At 41.7% G+C, this 24,725-nt stretch overlaps 1 protein-coding gene across 1 annotated transcript; it reads left to right on the top strand.

Annotated features, from left to right (window-relative positions):
* Positions 1-9,521: 9,521 nt before the first annotated feature.
* Positions 9,522-24,463, top strand: tmc3 (transmembrane channel like 3; the record flags this gene model as incomplete). Its single annotated transcript, XM_080843036.1, has 22 exons — positions 9,522-9,634; positions 10,328-10,465; positions 11,561-11,636; positions 12,857-12,938; positions 13,148-13,254; positions 13,711-13,809; positions 13,966-14,108; positions 14,212-14,359; positions 14,732-14,775; positions 15,660-15,807; positions 16,138-16,247; positions 17,039-17,123; positions 17,351-17,596; positions 18,158-18,286; positions 18,391-18,458; positions 20,146-20,274; positions 21,172-21,282; positions 21,480-21,605; positions 22,559-22,637; positions 22,895-22,937; positions 23,128-23,386; positions 23,578-24,463. The coding sequence occupies 22 exons, from the start codon at positions 9,522-9,524 to the stop codon at positions 24,461-24,463; spliced, it is 3,369 nt and encodes a 1,122-aa protein (XP_080699162.1).
* Positions 24,464-24,725: the final 262 nt, after the last annotated feature.

Here is a 24,725-nt window from a genome sequence, read left to right as displayed (position 1 = left end):
TCATAGAAAAAAAAGATGTGGAATTTGTTAAGAAATAGTTTGAGATGCATGCTGTACATGTGTACAGTGTTTCATTACAGTAACCGTGTCTGGTTTCCTCTAGTGTCCAGCAGGTGGCAGCAGCTGTCTACAGGTTTGTCTGCTGAGGGTGAGTCATAGTGAATTGCATTTCAGTCTGAGATTTTTGTGTTGCCATACTGAGGTTTTTCCCACACCTTCTGCTGCTGCTAGTATGAGAGGACCCAAGCTAACCAGAAACAGAGATTATCAGCTTGTCCCCTGAGGTGAACCTTCCATGTGTCCTCATAGACATTCAGTAATTAAGGTGCGTGAGCTAGCCCTTTTGGAATACTTACTGCTATCTGCTGTGCAAAAAAAAAGCTTCTGAGACCCAAAGTGGAGACAATAATTATCAGAGACGACAGAGCATATGCTTTGTGTAAGTTATATAATAGTTCCTGTTAGATTTATCAAACACAATGGTCAATACAGTAAAAAAAAAACCTGTAAACTGTTGAAGAAAACAACTGATGGTTGCGAGCAGATTGTAAACCAAATTTAGCACAGTAAACAGTAGCACAATAGCATGATTCGTTGACTGAGCCGATTGAAATAAATAACAGCGACAAATCATACAGCTAAAAGAACAAAACTTAGGTACAATGTTGTCTTATAAACAGGAATTATTTCAGGCTGCAACATGAAACACGGAGGCTGTTTCCAAAACAGTACAGAACTATCGATAGCTAACGAGCAGTAACGTTAGTGGCGTAGATCTGTCTGAGTACGATCTGTATGAATACTTTTTTTTAGGCTAGGAAGATTTCGTGGGGCACATATAAACTGCCCCATCTCCCAATGTAAACTTTGGCCTGTGTCGCTCACGCTCATTGGTGATTACAAAGCAACAGTCTTATGACAGCGAAGAGCAGGCAGCAGAGCAAGCACAAACAGAGCTAGACATCAATTTAACTTTAACTGAGAAAAATGCCGAAAGGTCAACGGTCAAAAGTGAGGCTCTATTTCGCACAAAAAGATTCAAACAACGCGACGTGCAGCAAATGCAACACAAAAATTGCAAAGTCAAAGGCAGATCAGCAACCGCAGACTGAAGACTAAACGGAGATGCCAGCAACCCTAAACCTTGTCTCTAAAAGGGGCAGTAGAAATTCACGTACCCAGTGGGTTCAAATAACAAGGTATAAAGAAGATAGAAACGATAGGTAAACACGGTGAAATTTCATGAAATAAATGCAAATAAAATAATACATTTTTGTCTCCGAAGGCAAATATGCTCATATTTTTGCAAAATAATTAAGTTTGAAGCTGTAGTGTGTGTACAGTGTGTGTGTGTGTTTTGTATGTATTTAAGTATACTGTAAACTGTTGTTAACAGACATATTGTTGATAGTTTGAAGTAAAAAGGTTTAAAGCTGTAGTTTGAAGCCAAGTGTTTTGTATTTATTTATATTCATAGAATACCTTAAACAGTTAATATATTGTTCAATTTGAAGAAAAAAATGTGCCTGGCAATAAAAAAGCCTTTCTTTAATGTTGTCAATCGTCATTTTGTGCTATTTAAAAAAATAAAATAAATAAAGTATCAGTCCAGGCACCGTTTAGGCACCGATATCGTTTTAAAAGTATTATTTAAGTACCAGTATCGAAAAAAAATTAAAAACGATACCCATCCCTGACTCCATAATGCACCTGTTAAGGCTCCCAACCTTTCCCTGGTTAATTTATAGATTACCTCACCCATTCATTTCAATTTATACTCCGTTGTAATATCCTTCCAAATTTCCTTATAATTCAACACTGATGCAATTCCATTCTTATGTTCTTCAGAGGCCCCTGGTCATCTAACCTGTGGTTTCTCCCCACTACATGTCTCCTTTTCTGGTTCTTCAGAGGCCCCTGGTCATCTAACCTGTGGTTTCTCCCCACTACATGTCTCCTTCTCTGGTTCTTCAGAGGCCCCTGGTCATCTAACCTGTGGTTTCTGGCCACTGCATGTCTCCTTCTCTGGTTCTTCAGAGGCCCCTGGTCATCTAACCTGTGGTTTCTGGCCACTACATGTCTCCTTCTTCGTCTGCTTGATTTGTCTTTGATGTTCGTCAGCTGCATGCATGATGCCCACCATTCTGTGCCAGTCTGCTGGGTTCTCCTTCCGCTGTAGCAGGGGTACTGAATCCTGTGGTCTTTGGTGCTCAACCTGCCACTGGACTTCAACCGACTGAGCTACTTACGACTTACGACTGAACTACTCGGTAAGGAAGTAGGGGTCAATCTTGGGACCCTGTACTCCTTCCCTGGTGGATCCTCAGGCCTTTCAGTACAGTTTCCTTCCTCCATACACAAATACAAACCTGAAGAGTTCCCCCTTATTCTCCGATTTGGCCGAATCCATGTTCTTTCTCTTTCTTGTAGTTGTAAAAGTTGTAATAGAACACAGACATGAGGGTCGCATATGTATTAGTTGTATTCCGAGTATGACAGTTTGCTCTTAATGTAATTTACAACAGGAAAAATGTCATGCATTATGCTTGGCTAGACAATAGAGGACGCGTTGCGTGTCAAGAAATACCACTAGATGTCAGAAGTACAATGTCCAGGAATAGCAGAAAATGTGTTTTTATAAAAGGGACATTTAGAGAGTATTTGTCTAAAATACTAACTAGCTAACAGCCTGCATACGTGCAAACCAGAAACGGCACAGTTGCCAGCTAGTTCACGCACCAATGTATTTCACTAATGTGGGATGCTGCTTCAGCCTCTCCACTTCCTCTGATCCACTCGCAGAAACCCTCTGCCTATAGCTGTCCATTCCCACCAAACTCTTTTCCACAATACTCATGATGACACATCTCATATATATTTTGTGTCAGTTGATTTATCCATACTATTAATGAATGCCATTATTGGCAAAGTTCACTGTGTGTGAGCATCAACATGTACTATTTGAAGTATCGATTTGCATTTCTGACATCTAGTGGCAAATGTTGACACAGAGTGCTATAAACACAGGGCAAATGTCCAGTCAGTCCTTAATCCGAGGCGTATTTTTGGTTGGAAAAATACACTGTAAGTGCATAGAATTTTCAGAGCGAGCGAGCGAGCCGATGAGAACTTGAGCTAGTGCTCAAAATAAAGTGAGAGTGATACATCTGAAACATCAACAAGAAAATGCTTTGTTTATATTCTGAGTGCACTCTCATAATAAAGATTTTAAAATGATACCATAGTCTGTAACCTAAGGTGGCCTTTACTAGCACTCACTCTCAGAATTCTCAGTTATTAACGACTAGAGATGCATTTCTACAAGACAATGTGAAGTGTGATTACTCAGCAGAGGGTCAGACATGGGAATAAATGCAGTCCACAGAAAATTGTGACAGACTTGTGTGGAACAAACTATACAAGAACACACACATATATCAATGAATAGTGACATCTCTGTCATCATTGCATTACCATGGTAACCCATAGTCTGTCAACATCAGTCAGCATCTACTCTGCTGGGTCAGCAGTGCACACGCACGCACGCATCACACACATTTGAATTCTCTGTGTCTCCAAAACACCAATGAGTTTTGTTAATCAATACATTTTACAAGAAGGAAGAATATCTGTTGGTGTACTTTTGTATATTCTATTATACTAAGTATTTGTGCACATAAAGACGGATGGGCGAAGAACGCAGTATTTCTACAGGGAAACTGCGCCTGGGAAACAGGTTTGGCTAAAGCCAGCTGCATTAATGTTTCAGTCATAGTATTGTCTCTACACATTTGTTTTGCAATAAGATGATTGATATATCCTAGCCATACTGTATTCTAAGATTATCAGCAGTTGCATTATTTTCTGTTTGCCAAAGTCACAGCTTTTCTCACATCTTTCATTCAGAGTGATTCGTGTAGACTTATGCTAGTAGATTGCCAGCTCTGTCACTTGCTATCCGTCCATTTTTGGGCTGTCTGTTAATGACCCAATCCAAATGACTGTGACAGACATTTTTTATTTCATAAATTACCTGGTGTGGTAGTGTTGGGAAGGTAATGCATGAGAAGATATGTGAATTTGAGCAATTAAACTAACACAAACATAATAGCTACCCATGATCTGAACAACGTTTGGAACAACTTTATCCTTTTATGTTCACAAATGTATAACGAAGAATAACATTGGGCCTAACATTGGAATACCAATAGAAAGAACATGCTTAAATATTGACCGGTGACCTTTGAACTGTCAGAGAGGCTATATTTTAACATCAGCTATAATGACTGTCTTAGGATACTCCTGAAGAAACCCAGGAGTACTAGAGCCAGTCAGCTGTTCTGTAATATGGGTCTAACCACCTTCATGGCCTTGCTGAGGAACCTTACTTTTAAGTTTATGTGACGGCTGGACCGCTCTTCAAATGTTATAATTGATCTGATGACAGACCCTGGCCGTAGCTCTGTCAAGTACACATCTAAGATCTGGGAACACTGGCATAAGTGCCTTTTTTAGCCCTTCTTTCCTTGTGTATTTATATGTATTTATGATTGTATGTATGTATGTATGTATATTTATATGTAATTTATTGATTTGATGTATTGTACATCTTCCATGTGGGCCTTGAGCCTGTAATAAAGTGTATTATTAATAAAGTTTATTATTATCAGCTGTTTGTGTCAACACTAAGCCCTGAGTCTCACACAGAATACTGAAAACACTCAGGAGAGGAACTGACCCTCTGACAGTTCTGTGAGACAAAGCGCTGAAATTTCAGCACTCATTAATACAATACGATGAATGGCGATGTTATTCAAATTCACTGGCAATGATCATAAACTGACAGGTAATGTAATGGCTTGTTTGCAATGCACCATTGATTGTGGAGTCCAGCGGGCTTACATTAGGCCGAATCATCTCTAATGCATGTATTGATTGGTTTTTATGACCTCCGTGGTGATGCACTGTGCTTTCTGTTCTTCCTTGCATAATTCAGTGTTGGAATGTACACCATGGCATGTGTAGTGTCTGCCTGAATTACAGGGGGAATGGAAATACAGTTTATGGAGGTTTTCTCCAGATTACAAATAGATAAAGGGTTTCTGATCCGTGATGCTCTTGGTAGCAAAAGCTTTGAACAAGCTGAAGCTGAAGTGAAATGGACCTGAAATGTGAATACTTAAAATAAGTGCTGCCTAAATTCACGTTTATTGCCCAGCTGTCGTCTATGTAATGTAAATAATGGAATAACAAATGACCCGAGCGGACATTTTTCTCCTGCAAAATTATTAATGTTGTGGCTTGTAGGCTATGTTGAAGTCATTATGTCTTACACAGGAGAAACTGAATTTAATATTGTTAATGTGGTTTATGAAGTTTGATGTATGTGCCATACTCAGCAAAACTTAACTCATTTAACTTAACACACATGAAATGCGATGAATGAGACTAGGCTATGCATGTGTACGAATGGCTTACCACAAAATGAGAAGTCACATACAACATGTAGGCTAACGCACACATTATTGTATCACTTAGCTATTCAATGAGAGAAGCCCTGTCATTGGGTTAGGGATTTATATTTTTCAAACAAAAGTTCATTTTGAATCTGTGTTCCAGGCCGATAAGAGGGCAGGCTTTTATCCCCCCCGCACCCTCACTCCTGTAGATTTACAGCTTGTGCCCGCCTGGAGGGGAGGGGAACGAGGAAGAAGGCACGACTCAGGCCTTCTCAAGGTCATAAAAGCAGCAGACATGGCACACTATCAAAACAGACCAGGAGGTTAGCTGTAGATTATAATAACTAAAGTCTGTGTCACCGGTGTGGAAGAGAGGCTGAAACCTGCACTGCTGCTCAATTGTCTTTGCTAAGACATACTCTTTTTAACACTTTTAAGCAACATGTACAGTGACAGTATATAGACAGTTAATAGTATTCTTTTGGGTGCAAAAGATGGTGAGTGCAACAAAAGTAATTTATTACACTGAAACTTTTTCTAAAGTGTATGTACTGTAGAGAAGTGGTATATATAAGTACTTGGAATACTACTTGTTTTAAGCAAAAAGAAAAATAGTCTGATTAAAGTACACAGAAATTCTCATAACAAATTCTTGCACTGATAAGCCTGTTGTTATGGATGCCAGGCTAGACACAGATATAAGGAGGATTAAAACGGTGAACTTAACAGACCGGGGATGGACAACAATGACGATTTTTTTTTTTTACTTTTAACAATTGGGCAAGAGAACTGTAATAAAGAGCAACATGTTTATAATAATCCAATCTTAGTAGCCAGTGATATAAAGGATTAACCTGAGCATCTGTCACCTAATGTAAACACATTGCATACAAATGTATGAAAGTAAAATTCAACAACACTAGTTAAAATCAATTTCCCCCATACTATAACACATCTGTTACATTAAGATGGTTTACATAAAGCAATTTTGTCATTTTTAAGGAGCATTAATATGTCCGTTCAGACTTGTTTTTAAGTGATGGGATGATTTTAGTCACCTATCTCTGCCTTAGAAGCTATGACATCTTTGTCCTTTACTAAAGGAATGTCTTTTATTATAAAGCAGATAAACCATGAACTGGATTTACAGAGGAGTGCTATCATTTAGTAGCTGCCAGTGGCTTTATCTCAACTTCATGATTCAATTTGGCTCTAGTTGATTGTCTCTCAGAGTTATGGCTCTTGCTAAACTCGCAGCCCAGGCCGCTGATTTCTCCATAAAGACAGAGATGACATTTTGTGTTATGCCCCCTCTGTAGATGAACTTGCTGTAATGGAACTGACTGAGAGCCTCACATGAGCAACCTTGGTCCCAGCCAGAGGTCAGTTTTGTAATCTTAACTTGGAGGGAGAGAGAAGGCTTCACACTATGATTCATACCATTTATTTCACAGGAAAAGATCAGCCTACAGAAAGATGTGCTCATAGGTGAGCATTTTGTTTTCTCCAGGAACATGATGTTTTAAAAGACCACGCTACAGCATTCTGTTGGGAAATGCATAATATAATAGTTTGACATTTAATCTCTTATCAAGCCTGTGAAAGTATTGGTTATCAATGTATGTATGCGAAAACCACCAAATTGTCATTACCTGGCCTTGTTTTGTGGTTTTTATTAGGTTACATTGGTGCATTAGGCCCGGCATTGAAGAAAAGAGACGATAAATGCATCACCTTTCGAATGTGATATGATAAAAGCAACACTTACATCATTTTGTGATGTTCCTATAAATGTTGTGCTTTTCATCATCCATTAGTGCTACCATAATAGAACAACAGGGTGTACTCTTTCTCTCCCATTGTGTGTGTGAGAGAGGGAAAGAAGATAGAGGGATAGAGAGAGAGATACAGAGAACTGAAGAGAGTGAAACTGTGCAACAGTGTTTTTCTAGTCCAATATTTGCAATCAATAGTCCCCCCTCACTTACAGCAATAATGTTTCCCAAAGAAATATTATATTGAAGCTGATCATTTCAGGTTTTTGCATATATACGCATATACAGTATATAATGTTGATAGTCAAAAAGAATGAGAAACTGTTCTGAATTGATATGAAAAAATAATTGAATTAATTAAAAGTGTATCTTATTGTATGTAATTGTATGTTTATAATGTACACTATTATGGCTAACATGGTGTATGGTGAAAATTTATATTTTTCACAATGTTGCTTTTTTTCAAGAGTCCCACACAACTTGTAAATGTATGTTGTCTTCCAATAGGACCAAGCTATTACCATCTTTTACCAATGAATCAGTCCCCTGGGGTTCAGGGTGGATGGGCACAGAGCAGAGCCTGATTGTGGAAGTCCTGTACCCTGGAGTTGGAATCCGTGTGTAAAATGAGCCTAAATAGCATTCACAGTGTTTTCAACTGTAATAATTAGATAAAGTTAACAAAAGCGCATTAAACTGCCCTCCCATGAGTTTGCAATTACTTTTCATTCATTTAATTGTGCATGGAGTAGGGCTTTTATGCACAGTGCTATGGAGCTTATCAGGCTTATTCTATACTGTAATTCACTGCACTGGGCTTGAATACAGTGAGGGTTTTTTTTCCACCAGCTGCCGGTTTTAGGGTCTGATAAGGTTTTGTGATCCACGGCTAATTAAAAATGTCCTAAGCCTACTGTGGAAGAAGCAATGCAAAAAGGAAAGTGAAACTTCGCAATTTAATTAAGTTTTGGGCTTTTGAGCTTTTTGTGGACCAGAAACATTGGGACCATTCTGATGGTGACATAGGCTCTGACATCTCTCTATAACTTTCTAACTCTCTCTTCTCCTCAGTCTCTAACTCTCTTCTTCTCTCTAATTCTCTCTTCCTCTCTCGCCTATTTAGCCATCTATTCTCTCTCTCACAGCCTCTCTCTCTCTCTCTCTCTCTCTCTCTCTCTCTCTCTCTCTCTGTCTCTCTGTCTCTATCAAACACACACACACCTTTTGTCAGTACATATGGCTCTTCATTGTGCTCTTCTCAGGGGGGGACTCTTGACACAACTGCTTCATAAAAAGACATTCAATTGAGCATTCCACATCCATAAAACTCTTTTAGGTCTCATTTAGGCTTTGAACACCTTCTGCTTTACTACGAATGACCGCCAAACCAAGCTGAATGCCAACCGGGCATATGGCCCATTATCATATTATTGATGCCTATATAAGCGTGTCTTTTCCAAGAGGAGACATTCACCAAATACTTCCTTGTGACTCTCTGCATTCCATCACGTTCGACACTCCCCGAGGTCCTCTTCCAGATGGGACAGGAGCCATTTCAGAGAGTGTGAGTCCACTTCCACTCTCAGTCCACCTCAGGCTGGGTAACTGGACGGGTCTCACACCATGCTTCGGAGTGGAATGGAAACCGCAATCTGGAAAAATCCTGCATAGAATTTATATGCATGTTTTACTTCATTTATTTCATTTATTACATTTATTTAATTTTCCTCCCCTCTTAGCACAAATGGGGCGTGTAGAGTTTAAATGCATAATTTAAGATCTGAAGAAATGATCAAGGCAGATTCATTTGAATTTTTTTGAAACAATTTATCCGAGCATTTTTGGGGGAATTTACAGGTGGTAAACGCATGCTTGGATCTTTTGCACAGCGGCAGACTGCTTCAGCATAATTTGATGTCCCAAATCTGCTCTGACAAGGATCTATGGTCTGCGGTCCCGTGCTGTCTCTTTAAGGCGGCAAGTCTCTGTGAAGGGTGCGATGACTGAGAATGCTCACAAACCCCCCAAGGTGCAGAGGGTCTGTGATGCTCCCCAGGGAGGGACCCTGTCGGTGGGTAGCGTGGCCGCCTCTCCACCCCCCACGCTCCCCCGCCGCCACGCGCCGGCCCAGCCTCCACCCCTCCCTGCAGCCCCCATGCTGCTCACTCAGCCGGCGGCGCAGCCGGAGTCTCCACACACACCGCACACACTCCCACTGCTGGAGGAGACAGAAAGTTTCAGCCCCACGCGCACCCCCACGCCCGGAGAGCCCGAGCCTGGCCTGGACATGAGTGCGCTGACGGAGCCGGCGACTATCACCAGAGCCATGGCCAAGAGGCACAAGAGCATGAGGAAGAACTCCAGGAGGATTTACTCTCCATACCAGGATCAGACCCAAGGGTGAGTACATCTAGTTTGTTTCGGTGGTTCAACAAGTCGCAAATACGCTTGCAGAGCTTTTCTCTTGTTAAGTTGCTTATTTACATCACAGTAGTCACACTGTGGTGTTAGAATGAGCTCTTGGGAGATCATTGTGCATTTCTTTCTTTCTCAGCCTATTTAAACAATTCTCAGGGTTTTTTTTTCTCTATAAAATATTTTACAGTTTGAAGATAACACAGTGTGCGTTGTAAATGATTTTAGGTGGTGGACTGTATGTGTGTCTCAGGGTTTTTTTTTCTCTATAAAATATTTTACAGTTTGAAGATAACACAGTGTGCGTTGTAAATGATTTTAGGTGGTGGACTGTATGTGTGTGTGGTGTGTTTTATTATGTACTGTGAAACAATTCTGTCTTTGTTGGCTGAGACACTGACAGCCTCGGAATATATTTCATGTTTGAATAATTTTTCCTTGGAAAGATGTTATTTTAATGGAATCAGTTTTATATATTTTCTAAGTGTAAATATTTTACTTTTGTCGAGCAGGAACTGACCTCACTGTATGGGAAAATCATAAATTCCAGTTGAACATATCATGATCTACTTTACCTGGCCAGTAACATCTGTTCTGAAGCATATATAGTGGCAAAACTACTCTAAGACAAAAAGGGATAGAGGATGTATTACTACAAGCTTTTGTTTCCTGCCTCAGTTATTCAGATGACGAGGATAAGGATGGTGACAGCAACGATCCTGAAGAAGTGTTCCAGAACATTCAGTATCAAAAGGAACTCATTGCTAACATTCGAACCAGACCCTGGCCCATGAGACGAAAGCTGAAAGCCCTCAAGTAAGACTTTCACTACACAGGCCATCAGCATGTCAAAACATGTCAGAAATAAGATCATTATTTTCACTATTGGTTTATGGTGACACTGATTTGCTATTTTTTTATTTGTATTTATATTTTAATAATCTGTAACTTTTGCTCAGGGCACAGAGATTTTTGTTCTGTTTCCATATGTGGAAATGTGGCAAACGCTGTTTGGTAAAGCCGGGCCATTGAACATGATACACCAATCCAGCTGAGGGGAGGAGGGATCAGTCAGGCATAAAACAGATGAGATAAACAACCATTATCATCCCACGCCTGAGAGCACCCCTTATCTTAATGGCAGCCCCTCAATAACCAACTCAATTACCTGAATAATTAATTCATCAGGAATTGCACTGGCTTGTAACACGTATTTACTTTAGTATTTACTTAAGTGTTTACTTTACTTTCCTTCGGGGGCCGTCAAATGCCTTGATCAAGCCTGTATTCTGCGATTTGACTGTGATTACGAACACCTCTCCTCGTCCAAAGATGCCCTCCCTTGGATCTCTGACAAGGGAAGCCTTGCTGGGGCAGCTTCTTTTCATACGGCCAGTTCATCATCACCAGAGGCGGCTTTATGGGCGTCATCATTGATGAGATGCAAGCCTGCGTTTTATGCACATTGTAATATACGGCTGAATGCCCATGATTGCTCTCCCTTGCAAAAAATATAATCACTGTTTATTCTGCAGAGAGGTGTTCTTGACATTTTTTTTTACTATTAATTTATCTTTATTTCTTCACTATTAGCACATTTCTCAGAGTGGTGTTGTGGTCTTTTCTGAAAATGTTGAAACACACAGAATCTGGTCTTTATTTATTCATGAGATTAAATCTCTAACGCGACTCCACAAGTTCTCGAATCCATAAAATTCCACTTGAAGAACATTTTGATAAAAGCAAGGAAGCGTATCCCTGAGAAATGCCTGATGCTGTGATATGGTCTGCGGAGCAGTAAACCTCAGTATTAATGGCTTCATCAGAGCCTCTGCAGGCAGTAAATCTGACCTGGGATCAGTCCATGAAATGATGTGTTATGAGCCAGACTGCTGTGTGTGTGCTTTTCAGGCAGGCCAGGGAGATTGTGCTGAAGTACGAGGGTAGACTCACCAGGACGAGAGGCTACCAAGCAGCCGGGGCTGATGTGAGTCTTGCCACCTGCAGCAGCAAAACAACCCTATGCCAATGATGTTTACAATACAGAGGCTGTCTGATATTCACCAACACTGGGAGATCATGGTGGTGATTCTGTCTTGTCACAAATACTTTTCTGTTCTCTATCCTAAGGAAGGTGCTTTGCTATTTGATGATTTCCAGGAATTTGATGTCAGCTCTTCGTTGGGCAACTCGATGCAGTGCACTCACAATAATTACACTGCACCAGGGTTCTCATGTTGTAGTTTTTGTAAACTGAGCCAACGGACTACAATATATTCATGTTTCCTAATGCTTACTCTAGCTTACTGCACATTCACAACACATGTAGCGAGCGAACAACAAGGAAATGCTTTCCAGGGTTTGATTGGTTTTTGATGGCAACATTTGCTTGCATTTCTCTTGCTTGTTGTCTGTGAACTATGTTTAAACGTGTGTGTGTGTGTGTGTGTGTGTGTGTGTGTGTGTGTGTGTGTGTGTGTGTGTGTGTGTGTGTGTGTGTGTGTGTGTGTGTGTGTTTGTGTGTGTTTGTGTGTCTAGGCACATCTTACTGGGTGTAGGTGTTTGTATGCAATGTGTGAATGTGAATGAATATAGATCTACATTTGTGTCTGTGTGTGTGTGTGTGTTTGTGTGTGTGTGTGTGTGTGTGTGTGTGTGTGTGTGTGTGTGTCTGTGTGTGTGTGTGTGTTTGTGTGTGTGTTTATGTGACAGCTGGGTAAGAGTTCTACATCTCCACGTGGCAGAGCCTACCTCAGCAGCCCGGCTCACCCACTCCCAGACGCTGCGGCTGAATTTATGACCTGTTGTTATGGCCCAGTTTAATTAAAATGTTCCAAAGGCATTCGGCAAGGCTACCCAAGCACCATTAAAATTAATTGACTTTTAGCAAGTGGATGAATGATGAATAATTAATTACAGAACTGGCTATGGGTAAATCCAAATTAGAAATCATACAAATTGATCAGATTGATGTATTTATTGATATGCTTTCCACAAGGTTACGATTGTTCTCCTACATGGGATAACTGATGTGACCTGATGAATCTTTTGTTTGGTTAAATGCAAAGCATAACAATAAATTATAACATACAGAATGTATATCAGAGCCATTGGCTCAAGCATAGGGACCTTGCCATTGGCTTTATTTAATATGATGTATGATAAGATGATTAATCTATTTCTCCTACACAACCTTTTCCATGACAGCTGCTGAAAAAGCTCTCTCGTCTGCTCTATAACATTGTGGTTCTCTTCATCCCATGGGAAATGAGAATCAAGAAAATTGAAAGTAAGTAACCATTCGGCTTTCTCATGTCTCTAATTTGTCTTTTGGTTCTGATATTCATATTTATACTATTTGTTATGCTTGAATTTGACCTGTGTATCCACATAAAACAAAACTGACAGAAGATTTTGGACTGACACTCAAAGTGTGTGTGGTGACTTTGATGGAGAGACTGTAGTTGTACATGTCAATGCGCTCCTTTCTTTTCAAAGGTCACTTTGGATCAGGTGTAGCCTCTTATTTTATCTTCCTGCGATGGCTGTTTGGAATCAATATTGTCCTGACGATAATGACTGGAGCTTTCATTGTCCTGCCTGAGGTTGGTCTTTTCAAATGTTTCTGGGCTAATTTACACAGTTACGTTGTACTGAGCCGATTTCTGAAGAAAATATGTGGAATTACAGCCTAGTTCATCATGATATTGTATTCATAATTGTATGACTTTACTTACTTTACTACTTAAGGAGCCGTCCGGCTTTTCTGAAGAAAAATTGTGGAATTACAGCCTAGTTCATCATGATATTGTATTAATAATTGTATGACTACTTTACTTTAGCTAGGCCAGTAAACAGACTAGAACACGTACGGTGCTCAAAAGCTCTGGTGATAAAAGCGTGACAGGGAGCGAGGCAGGCCAGTGTTTTGTCCTGTTGGCTCTTAAAAAGAGGGCAGATTTATTCAGCTCCCTGACACGGGGGCCATTGGCAATTTTCTGCGGTGTCTGCCGAGCGCATCAGTCACCCTCTCACCCACCTGTCTGCTGTGCTCCCGTCAGCTCCTGGTCGGCGCCCCGTTCGGAAGCATCCGCAGCAAGACCATTCCCAAGGAGCACCTCTCCTCCGCCCAGGACCTGGACACCATCTGGTCTCTTGGGGCAAGGCCATTATGCGTTTCTTTTATAGTTCTGTCAATATGACACCTGTAAGAGCTGTGCTGACCACTTTGCTAAACACAATCCCGTTACTTGTCTGAGGTGTAATCTGTCCCTCTCGTTTGATTTTCCTGTCTTGTCTTGTCTCGCACCCTGCAGGGTTACCTCCAGTACTCTGTGCTGTTTTATGGCTACTATGGCAACGTGAGGAAAATTGGGAGCGCTGGATACAGGCTGCCTTTGGCTTACTTTATGGTTGGGATGGCGGTTTTTGCCTACAGTTTCATCACTCTCTTAAGAAAGTAAGGATGATTACTACATTTACGTGAGAGTGCATTTAACATATTATATCACACAATAACTACAGTAGAATGACTTTTGCCTCTCTGTGTTTCATTTGATCAGAATGGCTAGAAACTCTCGTCTGAGCCTGGCCAGTGCATCCGATGAGAACTTCACCTTCTGTTGGCGTATATTCTGTGCCTGGGACTACCTCATAGGGAATCTCGAAGCTGCTGAAAGCAAAACGGCTGCCATTGTCAACAACATCAGGGTAAGCACTCTGCGCCATCCTAAGACCGAGCCACAGACTCCCCTGATCCAATTTACAATAAACGGCTGCCTCTAATTTACTTGAACAGTAGCCTATCTACAGGGGAGGTTTATGCGCCATTGTATTACTACTGATTTCCCAAAGGAGAGGCTGTCATTTGCAGCTTATCGCGAATCTACGCTAGGCACATAAACAAGATTGTGAGCTTGCCAGAGGAGTGTTGTCTCCAAGTCAGCACACAGAGAGCATGCTCCTCTAATTGATGGGAGGTGTTGCCTGGCGCTTAGCTTAGCTTCATTATGCAAATCCCCTCAGTTTGACCCGCTGTCTTCCTGTGCTCGCTATGCTAACGCCAAGCTTTGGTCTTTGAAGGAGGCCATTGTGGAGGAACAAGAGAAGAAGAAAGATACAAGCCTGTAAGTACTGGTGTCACTTGCACCTCGACTTCTTCTTCTTCTGAGCACCATGACCACTGATATGAGAGCCCACAGTCATAACCTAATTTCATCTCCTCTGAGTGAGGGAATCATCTATTTTCTGAAGAATGATGCCATCTCATAATGACTTAGGTAGAAGCTTTTTTCCGGCAGATGTGTCTCTCTCCTAGAGCTGCTTGAGACCATTCTGATTTATCAACACTATCCTAGTCCATTGCAATCCCAGCCGAGTGTGTGCCATGGAAATCATCCCGCTATAACTCATAAAAACTGCTTTTTTACTGCAGGAGATGACTGGGCCTAAATTACGATCAGACCTGCTAACACATTAAACAAGATCAGTTCTCTCGGAAACACAAACACATTCTCTCTTTCTCCCTCTTTCTCATACACAGACATACAGACATACACACACACACTCTCTCTCTATCTATCTCTCTCTCTCTCTCTCACACACACACACACACCAAATACTTCACACTTCCATTATGTGTAACAATAGATTGACTTGTAGTATTTGTCAAACAAATCATTGGTCATTACTATTGTCGCAAAGGTCAATCATTTCCTTATAGTTATATGTTGACACATACACAAAATAAACCATGGCTTTGGTCAAACTATAGATGAATCAATGCGAACTTAAGAGAGTTTTCAGTCTCTAATGAACTGATCCAGACACGCATGTCAGTACATAAACAATAGTTCAACAGTTTGGAGGAAAAGCATATGATTCAATGTAGACTTACAATTACAAAGACTTACAATGATTCAATGTAGCCTATGTGTACTCTGTGTATGACTGTGCCTGTGAACACGGATAGTTTACTCCACTTGAGCATAGTCGTTCACTCCTTCTCCAGGGCAGTTTTGATCAGTCTGCGGCTACTCGCCAATATCCTGGTGCTGCTGTCTCTCGCAGGCAGTATCTACATCATCTACTTTGTTGTCGATCGCTCTCAGAAGCTGGAACAGGAGAAACCAGAGCTGACACTTTGGGAGAAGAATGAGGTATAGCGCTCCAAAAATGCCATTGAGACATTTGTCACTGAGGCATTCCCAGTGTTAGCTTATCTACCTGTTCATTACTGGCCCACAGAATCCTGTGCATGGGGTCTTTGCATGGCATAATTCTGCTAGTGTAGAAGTGATTTCATTCAAAAGTTCTTGGTGGTCATTTCCTAGCCATGTACAGTATTACTCCTAATTCTTAATTGAAGAGGAATTTGAATGGGAACTCTCCACTGCGAGACAACAAGCTTAGCCATTGAGATTAGGTTGTACACATTGATGTGATCATTCTTGATTACTGCTTCTTTGTCACTATTCCTCTGTACCAAGGTGAGTGTGGTGGTCTCATTGATCACTATGATTGCCCCGTCTGCCTTTGAGTTGGTGTCTCAACTTGAGATGTATCACCCAAGGACCAGCCTCAGGTTCCAGCTAGGCAGGTGAGAGATGGGAGAACAGTAGTAACATTGTATTCAAATTAATATACTATATTCTAGACTGTGCACAGATTGAGCAATCCTGTTGTCCTAAATGCATTACCTCTGTAATCCTTTCAAACACTCAGAATCCCATCTTGTAGAAAGTCATGTCCTTGTTAGACTCAGTAAAATGCAAGCAAACTTCAGGAGATCACAACTCACAAGAGAGAGGGCTGAGGAAAGTATGATGTTCTATAGCTTGACTTTGTAGGTCAATTTTATGTAGCAAAGATACAAACAAAAATATGGAACAGATTTGTAATATAATTGAAGGAACCCCTCATAAAACTAATAAAAACAGATTCTATGAGCAGGTAACCCCTCTCCAAAACATGGCAGATATTTCCAATGTTAAATGGCAGTGACAAATGTTAAATTTGACAAAGGTGTATTGCTTTGTTGTTTCATCCAATGTCAAAGCCAATACTGGTCATCAACATCAATACTGGTCCACTTCTCTGGCTACTGCATATATACCCTAGAATAAAAACAGCAAATTCTCCTCAGTAAAACCCTATTTTCTACCCAAGGCATTCTGGGGATTATGATTGTCACACTGATCTTTTGGATATATGTTGTAGCTCCTTATGATCCATAGATCTGAGTGAGACATCATAGAGAATTGGGAATCAAAAGGAAGGGACAAACTGTACTGATTTGCCTTGATTTATTAATTTATCTTTAGGGTTTAGTCCTTTATCTGGGGAATCAAGACTGTACTGATGTGCCTTGATGCATTCATTTATCTTTAGGGTTTTAGTCCTTTACCTGGGGAATCTCTACAGTCTCATCATCGCTCTTCTGGATAAAGTTAACAGCATGAGCATGAGCTCCGCAGTAAGTTTGATCTATCTGCAAAGACCATGGATGTATAATATACTGTACATTTAAATATCTATTTTAAAAACTTGTATTAAAGTATTCACACTGAGAAAATGAATGATAAAAACTACACATAAATAGAAACATTACTCCAAGATGTAAAATGTGTAGAAACATGTCCATGTATGTGATACCAAAGATTATCTCCATGACAATGCTGTTCATATGTATCTTTTTTCCAGAACCATGTCAGCACGGCCAACTGGTCCGACTCTTCCGCCTTTCTGGCCACCGTTTTGCAACCCAACGAATACAACCTGTCCACTATGATTCCCGAGATAACAGAGCAGAAGAACAGCATCATCGCAACTATCTTGGAGATCAACAGGACCAAAGGCACCACACCTGTTGTCCTAAATCATACCATCCCCTTCAATATGTTTAACAGAAATCAGCAAGACCCGTGCTGGGAGACATACGTTGGGCAGGTAGGTAGAGTAGATGAGCAGGGTTTGATGGATTATGAGTTATGATAGGGAGTCCATGAGAGACAAGCTTTTGGTGGGCAAATGTGTTCCCAGAGCTGTCTAATGTTACAATGTCCATGCAAAGGAGTATTCAACAGACACATTTAGACAAGACAAATGACAAAAGGGAAGTGCCTAGACTACGCTCATGTGCCATTTGTCTAATTGTGAAGGCTTCATATTGTTTGTTGAAACATTATACATGATGAAGAGAGCAATTGAACCATGCAGTCAGGGCAAGCCGAGCCCAACAGTTGCTGTGCTTCATCACTCTGTCTTTTTGGCAGACTGAAATCAAATGACTCACATAGCTATCCTTCAAATGAGTTGCTGGCTAAGTGCATTGACTTGACAAACTGAGCAGACTGAATTGAGCCAGCACCCCATTGTTGAAATGACATTCTGAGAAGACAGTTCTGAAGTCAGACAGCTTATGGGCATACTTGAACGGCATTTTGAAAAGGAAGGCTATGCTTTGTTTGAGGTTCACTAAAAGGATGAAGGAAACATTTTGTTTTGCAGGAAATGCTGAAGCTCTCCATCATTGACATGATCTTCACAGTGGCAAGCATCCTGTTAATTGACTTTATCCGTGGCCTTGTGGTGCGATATTTGAGTGACTGCTGTTGCTGGGATTTAGAGAGTAAGTTTGTAAGTAAAAAAACATACACTCATCTCTGTGGTGATTGGACACTTTTGATGTATTGCTTCACCGACTGCAGAATCACATTAACTGAATACACATTCCTCCACAGCCTGAATATGGAGAATTCAAAATAGCTGAAAATGTGCTTCACCTGATATACAACCAAGGAATGATTTGGTACGTGACACTTCATGCTGTCTATTGGCATTAAGATTGAATTTGTGATACTCTGTCAACAGCCATGCATTAGATCAAATTTGAAGAGCTAAGAAGGTTCCTGATCAATTTGTCAACATCAGCTAAACGTTATTTAGTGAACACAACCTCCCCAGCATTTAGGCTTCTTACCGTGTCTAAGATTGCTAGCATTTACTGTCCTCAGTAGCTACAAAGTATCAGACAAATTCAGAGAACTCTTTGGCCACTGATGTTTTCGATAGATTACGCCCTATTGACCCATTATATCTCTAAAATGTCTGTTACTTTCCCTCTGCTAACAGCAAAACAAAATAACTTAGTTAATATGTCACCAGAGAATTGCATCACTAATTTCACAAAGTAAGCAGGGGCTTACCAAGTGTTCTCTCAACAACACAGTTCATTTAAGTAAACACATTGATTACCTTAGGATTGGATAGCCACAATCTGTTGCATAGAAAGAAAGCGATGTTTTAGGTGCTAGAGCTGTAATATAATCACAGGCTCTTTCAGACAAGTGACATGATGTAGTGTCTTTATTTCTGCTTGAACATATTGGCAGCAACATCTTTATTAGTAGAAGACAAGACACCAGTTAGTTACAGAAGACCAACTGATAACCACATTTTAACTCGACAGTTTGCCTAGATTTTCTACTGCCGTTGTCTCGCTCACACCTTATTTTGGCAGATTAAGCGAAAACCCATTTTTCCATAAGGACTCTTTTAATGTTAAAATGCTAACACTAAAAACCTTCGTCTTCCATACTCTAGTCATTGGTGGTGAAAGTTGTGAAGCCTTGAGATTAGATCAAATCTGTTTCCTCCCCTCTCTTTTCCCAGACAGTTTAATATACAAAAAGATACACTATCCATCATTGATTTATTTGTATGAGGTGGGTACATCTGCCAATATTGGGAGAAGGGTCTGGGTGCAGAGCTGCAGTTCCTCACCAGCAGTTTCAGGCCAGTGGCATTGAACGCATATGCATTAGGACATTGTGTTAAAGGTGGAGTCCACAATTCTAGTAAAAGTGTGTTAATACTTGAGAATTGTCTGGAATAGTTGATGGCTCGGTCCGTGGCAATATGTTTATTTCCCATTTATGGAGCCAGGACTGAGCGCACACACATTACGGATAGCCAATGAACAGCAACTTTCTGAATTTGACAAAAAAATTACTAGAATGGTGGACTTACCTTTAACCATAATACAACAAAATGCCTACGTGTTTTGAAAATGCTTAGCGTGTGTTGCATGGATTCTGTTTGTAGTTCAATAAAGCAAACACCGAGGCATAAATTAGGCACAGTGAACCACAATGAAAAGATTCAGAGGTGTTTGAAATACTTGCATCTTTTTATTGTAGTTTAACAATCACACATTCATGGAAAATGATGAAACAATGTATTACCTGAGCTATATTAGCCTAATTCAAACTGTCGCTGAGGTAAACAGCTACTGGCCAAACCAGTGGTAGCATATGCGTCGAAAGCTACTGGCCTGAAACTGCGGGTCTGAAACCCTATTTTCTACATCCATAGATGCAGTGGTCTGCAGCCACCCACTGCAGTGTCCTTTAATGAAGTGGCAGTTGGCCTGAGGAGCAGTGTGTAAGAGCTCCATTTAGGGCCGATATAAATCCCCTGTCTCTTTGGCCCCTCAGGATGGGGGCGTTCTTCTCGCCCTGCCTCCCGGCATTCAACGTGCTCAAGCTGATCGGGCTAATGTACTTGCGGAGCTGGGCAGTGCTGACCTGTAATGTTCCGCACCAGCAGGTCTTCAGGGCCTCCAGGTCAGTCCCGACTCCATCTCATTATGTAGGCATTACGCTTGCTCCTCCAGTGGCCTTCAGGCTAATGGAGTGGCACAGGCGGTAGTTCTCTCTACGCCATCCTGGGCCTTACTTGAAGGATGTGATCAAAATGGACTGTGGACTGTTAAGTGCTTTAGTACTGGCACTGTGCCATTTTAAAAGCATGTCATCTGTGTTAGCATAGACATAAGTCTGGAACTTATCTTTAGATGAGGTACAAGGGTTTTTGTCTCGATCATGGACATGTCAAATTTGGCTATTTTCTACAACAACTCTAAGAACAAAACTTAGCGGCAAATAACTCTCAGTCAGCGATTTGGTTCTCTTTCCATTACACTCTATCTCTCCCACTCTCGTACTCTGACTCCATGGTGAAAGGAGAGAGAGGGAGAGAGAGGGAGAACAACAAGCACCTCACCCTGGACGACTGGCTGCACTGGCTACTACTTGGTCTGATTTATCTAATGGCCCTGTCGTAGCCTCTCGCAGGCTTATCAGTCACTCCCAGATGTGGGGAGGGAGACGATGGCATCCATTCCACAGGCACTCCATCTCCGCTGACGACGTGACCCTCCTCATGAACCAGAAAAATCCCCCTCAGCGAGCGCGAGAGAGTGGAGGGAGATGATACAGACACATTAGCAGATAATTAGAAAAAGGGTGCTGCCGAGTTGTGTCGAGTGTTTTTCGCTCTGTTTGACTGATCGCACTGCTGAAACGTGTTTGTCATCGTTGATATCTCTCTCCGGCTCCATATATTTCTCATAACCCATGTCTCAGACTGTGTTTATGCTTGAATGCTGAAAGTTATTACAGAATGACAATATCTTTTGGAGCAGCCACACTGTGTGATTTCTTCATTTTTCTTCCTTTCAGATCAAATAACTTCTACCTAGCCATGCTACTGTTCATGCTGTTCCTCTGCATGCTGCCTACGATCTTTGCAATTGTCCGATACAGACCATCACAGCATTGTGGACCTTTTAGGTAAATTGCATGCTCTGTTCAGTCCCACTCGTGGCCTTATAACTAGACCTTATTAATTGAGTTAATTAATCCTGTAATAGGCCATGTGCATGAAATCAGCAGGATTGTAGTATAGTGAGCTGAAACGATAGCAATAAAAGTCTTAGAACGTGTGACGTTAATCTGAACGTGCCTTTTCAACCTTCTCTGTCCCTCAGTGGTCAGGAGAAGATTTATGACATCCTCTCTGATACCATAGCCAACGACTTTCCCCTGTGGTTCAGTAAAGTCATGAGTTACATCACGAGTCCAGTGGTGGCTCTCCCCGCTCTGCTGCTATTGTTGTGAGTCTTTCTTCCTTCTTCCCTCCACTCTTCTTAAAGGTGCATTAAGGATTAATAGCTATTCGCTAAAGGAATGCTAGCAGCTAAAACTAACGAAATCTCTTGAAATGTGCTGACTTTGACATTATGACAAACTAATTACTCAACGACTGTCCTTACACAGTCAAACATCAATCATGTGCAGCACAAGACTAAGCAAGACGGCAAATAAGCTACTTACTATATCGGCAGAAGGTAATCAAAGTCAGGTCGGCGGGCATCGGCAGGCAAAACTACAGAACGCAGTTATATGCCTATCGACCCTGCTATGCCATTGGCACGGACGCAATTCTCCATATTAAAAGTCATTGTAGCGCCCCAATTTTTTTTAAGCTGTTATTTTAAGGTTAAACTGCTTATCCTAACCCTAATCCTGAAGCATAATTGTTGCATATTGTGCCTTTAAAGGCACCCAGTGCAACATTAGGGCATCAAAATGGAAATACTCTGGATAAGACCATCTTTATGATATTGACATTTACTTCACCATATTAGCACATTTGCATCATTATTTGATACTTTGGGCGTTAAAAAGAGCGCTAAAACTAGCCGCAATAAATAAAGATTTGAAAAAAAAATGGCCTCTTCCCACCGGCGGCGCTGGCAGTGCGATTTTCTATCAGTTCTCACCACACAACGAGATCTCATCTTTGCTCCTTGAATGTCGATATGTAGTGGTATGGAGTTATTGAAACTTACTACGTGTAAAAAAGACTAGAAATTGAATGTTTATTTTTCGAGTCTCAAGCCTCTCATGTTGCACTGGGTGCCTTTAAAAGCCTCATAATCTCGGCTACTCCACTGGCGACACTTGGTTTAAGGTTTAATTAAGGACAAGCAGGAATGGAGAGTGTTGCTCTCAGTGATGTCCCAGGCCGGTTTGGGCATCAATAGTGCTCTTTGTTGTGTTTCAGCATGCTCATCTACTACCTGCAGGCCATCGCAAGATCCCTCAAATACACCAACAATCAACTGAGAATGCAACTTCAGACAGTGGGTGGTATTCTTTTAAATGTGATGCACATTGTTATTGTAACTCAAGATAGCCACTCGATAATAATAGCATTGATGACTTCAGTAATGATGATGGATCTATATATGAGTAAAGTGAATGTACCATAGTTCATGAGGCTTAACAGAGTTAGTGCTAGTCGCAATGTCATTTGTGCTCCATGTCCTTGAAATAGAATTAAACAGAAGGGGGGAAAATCAATATTGCATTACGTCTGACTGGATTGTTATTTCCTCAGGAACGGACCGAGGACAAGAAGAAGGTCTTTCAGTTGGCAGCTGGTAATCTTCATTTATTACTGCACCTGTTGGTCATTTGCACTTGCATTAACTCACATAATCACTAAGTCACTCTGTTAATGCCGTCGGCCGTATTTACAAAGACACATAAATGTCCAGTTAATTCGGAGAGAATCTGAGGATGCGTGTTTCGTGTCTGTCTCTCCCTCTCGGTGGCCTGGCTCTACCACAGCTCGGCTGCAAGCCCCAGAGGGAGGTGATAAGAAACCCGAGCAGGAGAGCGACATCACCAGCATGGAGTCCTCCATCCGCTCCTCTTCTCCCCGTCGCAACGGCAGCGTCACCAACTTTGAGTCACCCGTGCACCGTGGCAACAGCATCCGCACTATAACCCAGTCTGCGTCACGTGCTGACATCAGAGCTGCCGGCCCATCCCGGAGTCCTTCTGTGTCCGTCCGACAAAAGCACAGATATGAGCACATACCAAACAGGTTTGGCCATTTCAATAAGAAATGAAATGCATCTGAAAAGGTCGAAAAGTCAACATTCACATGATCCCAAAATAAATGTTGGGTAAATGTCGGGTAAATACTGGGATTAGGTGATGTCTTCAGGGTCAGGGTAGTGTTTTGATGCCATTGTGTATATTGCCTCATGATGTTTTCTCCATATTTCTTTCAAGGCATCCAGGATATCTAGGAGGATCAAGTGGCTCCAGTCGTTCCAAGTCGTATCAGCATGTGGCCTACAAACCCTCTGTACGCTACGCTGAGAACATTCACTCCGAACCCCTGTATAGGAAGAGCGTCCGGCCCATGCACCCAGAGGCCGCTGGAATAGTGACGGCCCAAAGTTACGTGGGGCGGCGGGCCCACACCACAACCCGCTATGTCATCGTGAACGAGCACGAGCCTCGGAGGAAGCTGATACGCTCCACCACGCGGGTACCTCGCCACTACCGCATCGCAGACGACCCGGGGGAGATCGTGGAACTCTACCCGAGGAACATCAAGCGCTACACTGTTCGCACCCCGCACAGGTCCCACCAGCCCCATCTGAGTGAGGAGGAAGAGGAGGAGGAAGCTGGCAAGAGTGTCAGGAGGTCAGGAGGTCAATCGCACCGCCCAAGGTCCCTGTCTGACCTCCACCAGCCTGTGCGCTTCTATATTGGTGACCCGAGGGGAAGTCAGCTGTCCATGGCCAAAGACATGGCCAGGGGGATGTACTGCCCACATGAGGAAGACTGTGAGGAGGACTGGGATGAGACGAGGTCACGCTTCTGCTCCCATAGTAACATAAAGGGTGCAGAGCCCTCCCACAGACACTGTGAGCCCCAAGTTAAGCCCAAGACCAAGCATAGGGTCGAACCGTCACTCACCGAATCAGATTCGGCCTCACTGGCCTCCAGCAGTGACCAGCAGAATAGCAGCACTGACCAGTACATCCAGGTCATTCACAACAAGGAGAAGTATCTCAGGCCCAGTGGCAAACTGGCAAAGAAGAAGTCTAAAGCAAGCAATGATATGAATTTGGCTGGCTCCAGTGAACTTGTCTGCTCAAATGTATAGTTTGTTTATGAATTGTGTTATTATCAGTGCTGTGACAAATGGTGTTGTAATGCACACAAAAATGTATATTAAAATGGCATTTGTGTTTGCATGTTGCTTATCGAATTACTGTGCCTTAAAAATATGGATAAAACACTGTTTGGTTGACTAATAAAAAAGTCTGCGGAGATACTGCCTTGAGTAGCTTACTGATGTCTGAACAATGTGAAATGTTTCCCAAAACATGCCGAGATAAAGATTCCTTGCAGGTCTACTAATGAGT

This window comes from Sprattus sprattus, assembly GCF_963457725.1.
Source record: "Sprattus sprattus genome assembly, chromosome: 8".
Lineage (NCBI taxonomy): Eukaryota > Metazoa > Chordata > Actinopteri > Clupeiformes > Clupeidae > Sprattus > Sprattus sprattus.
This window is presented reverse-complemented; position numbering and strand designations above follow the sequence as displayed.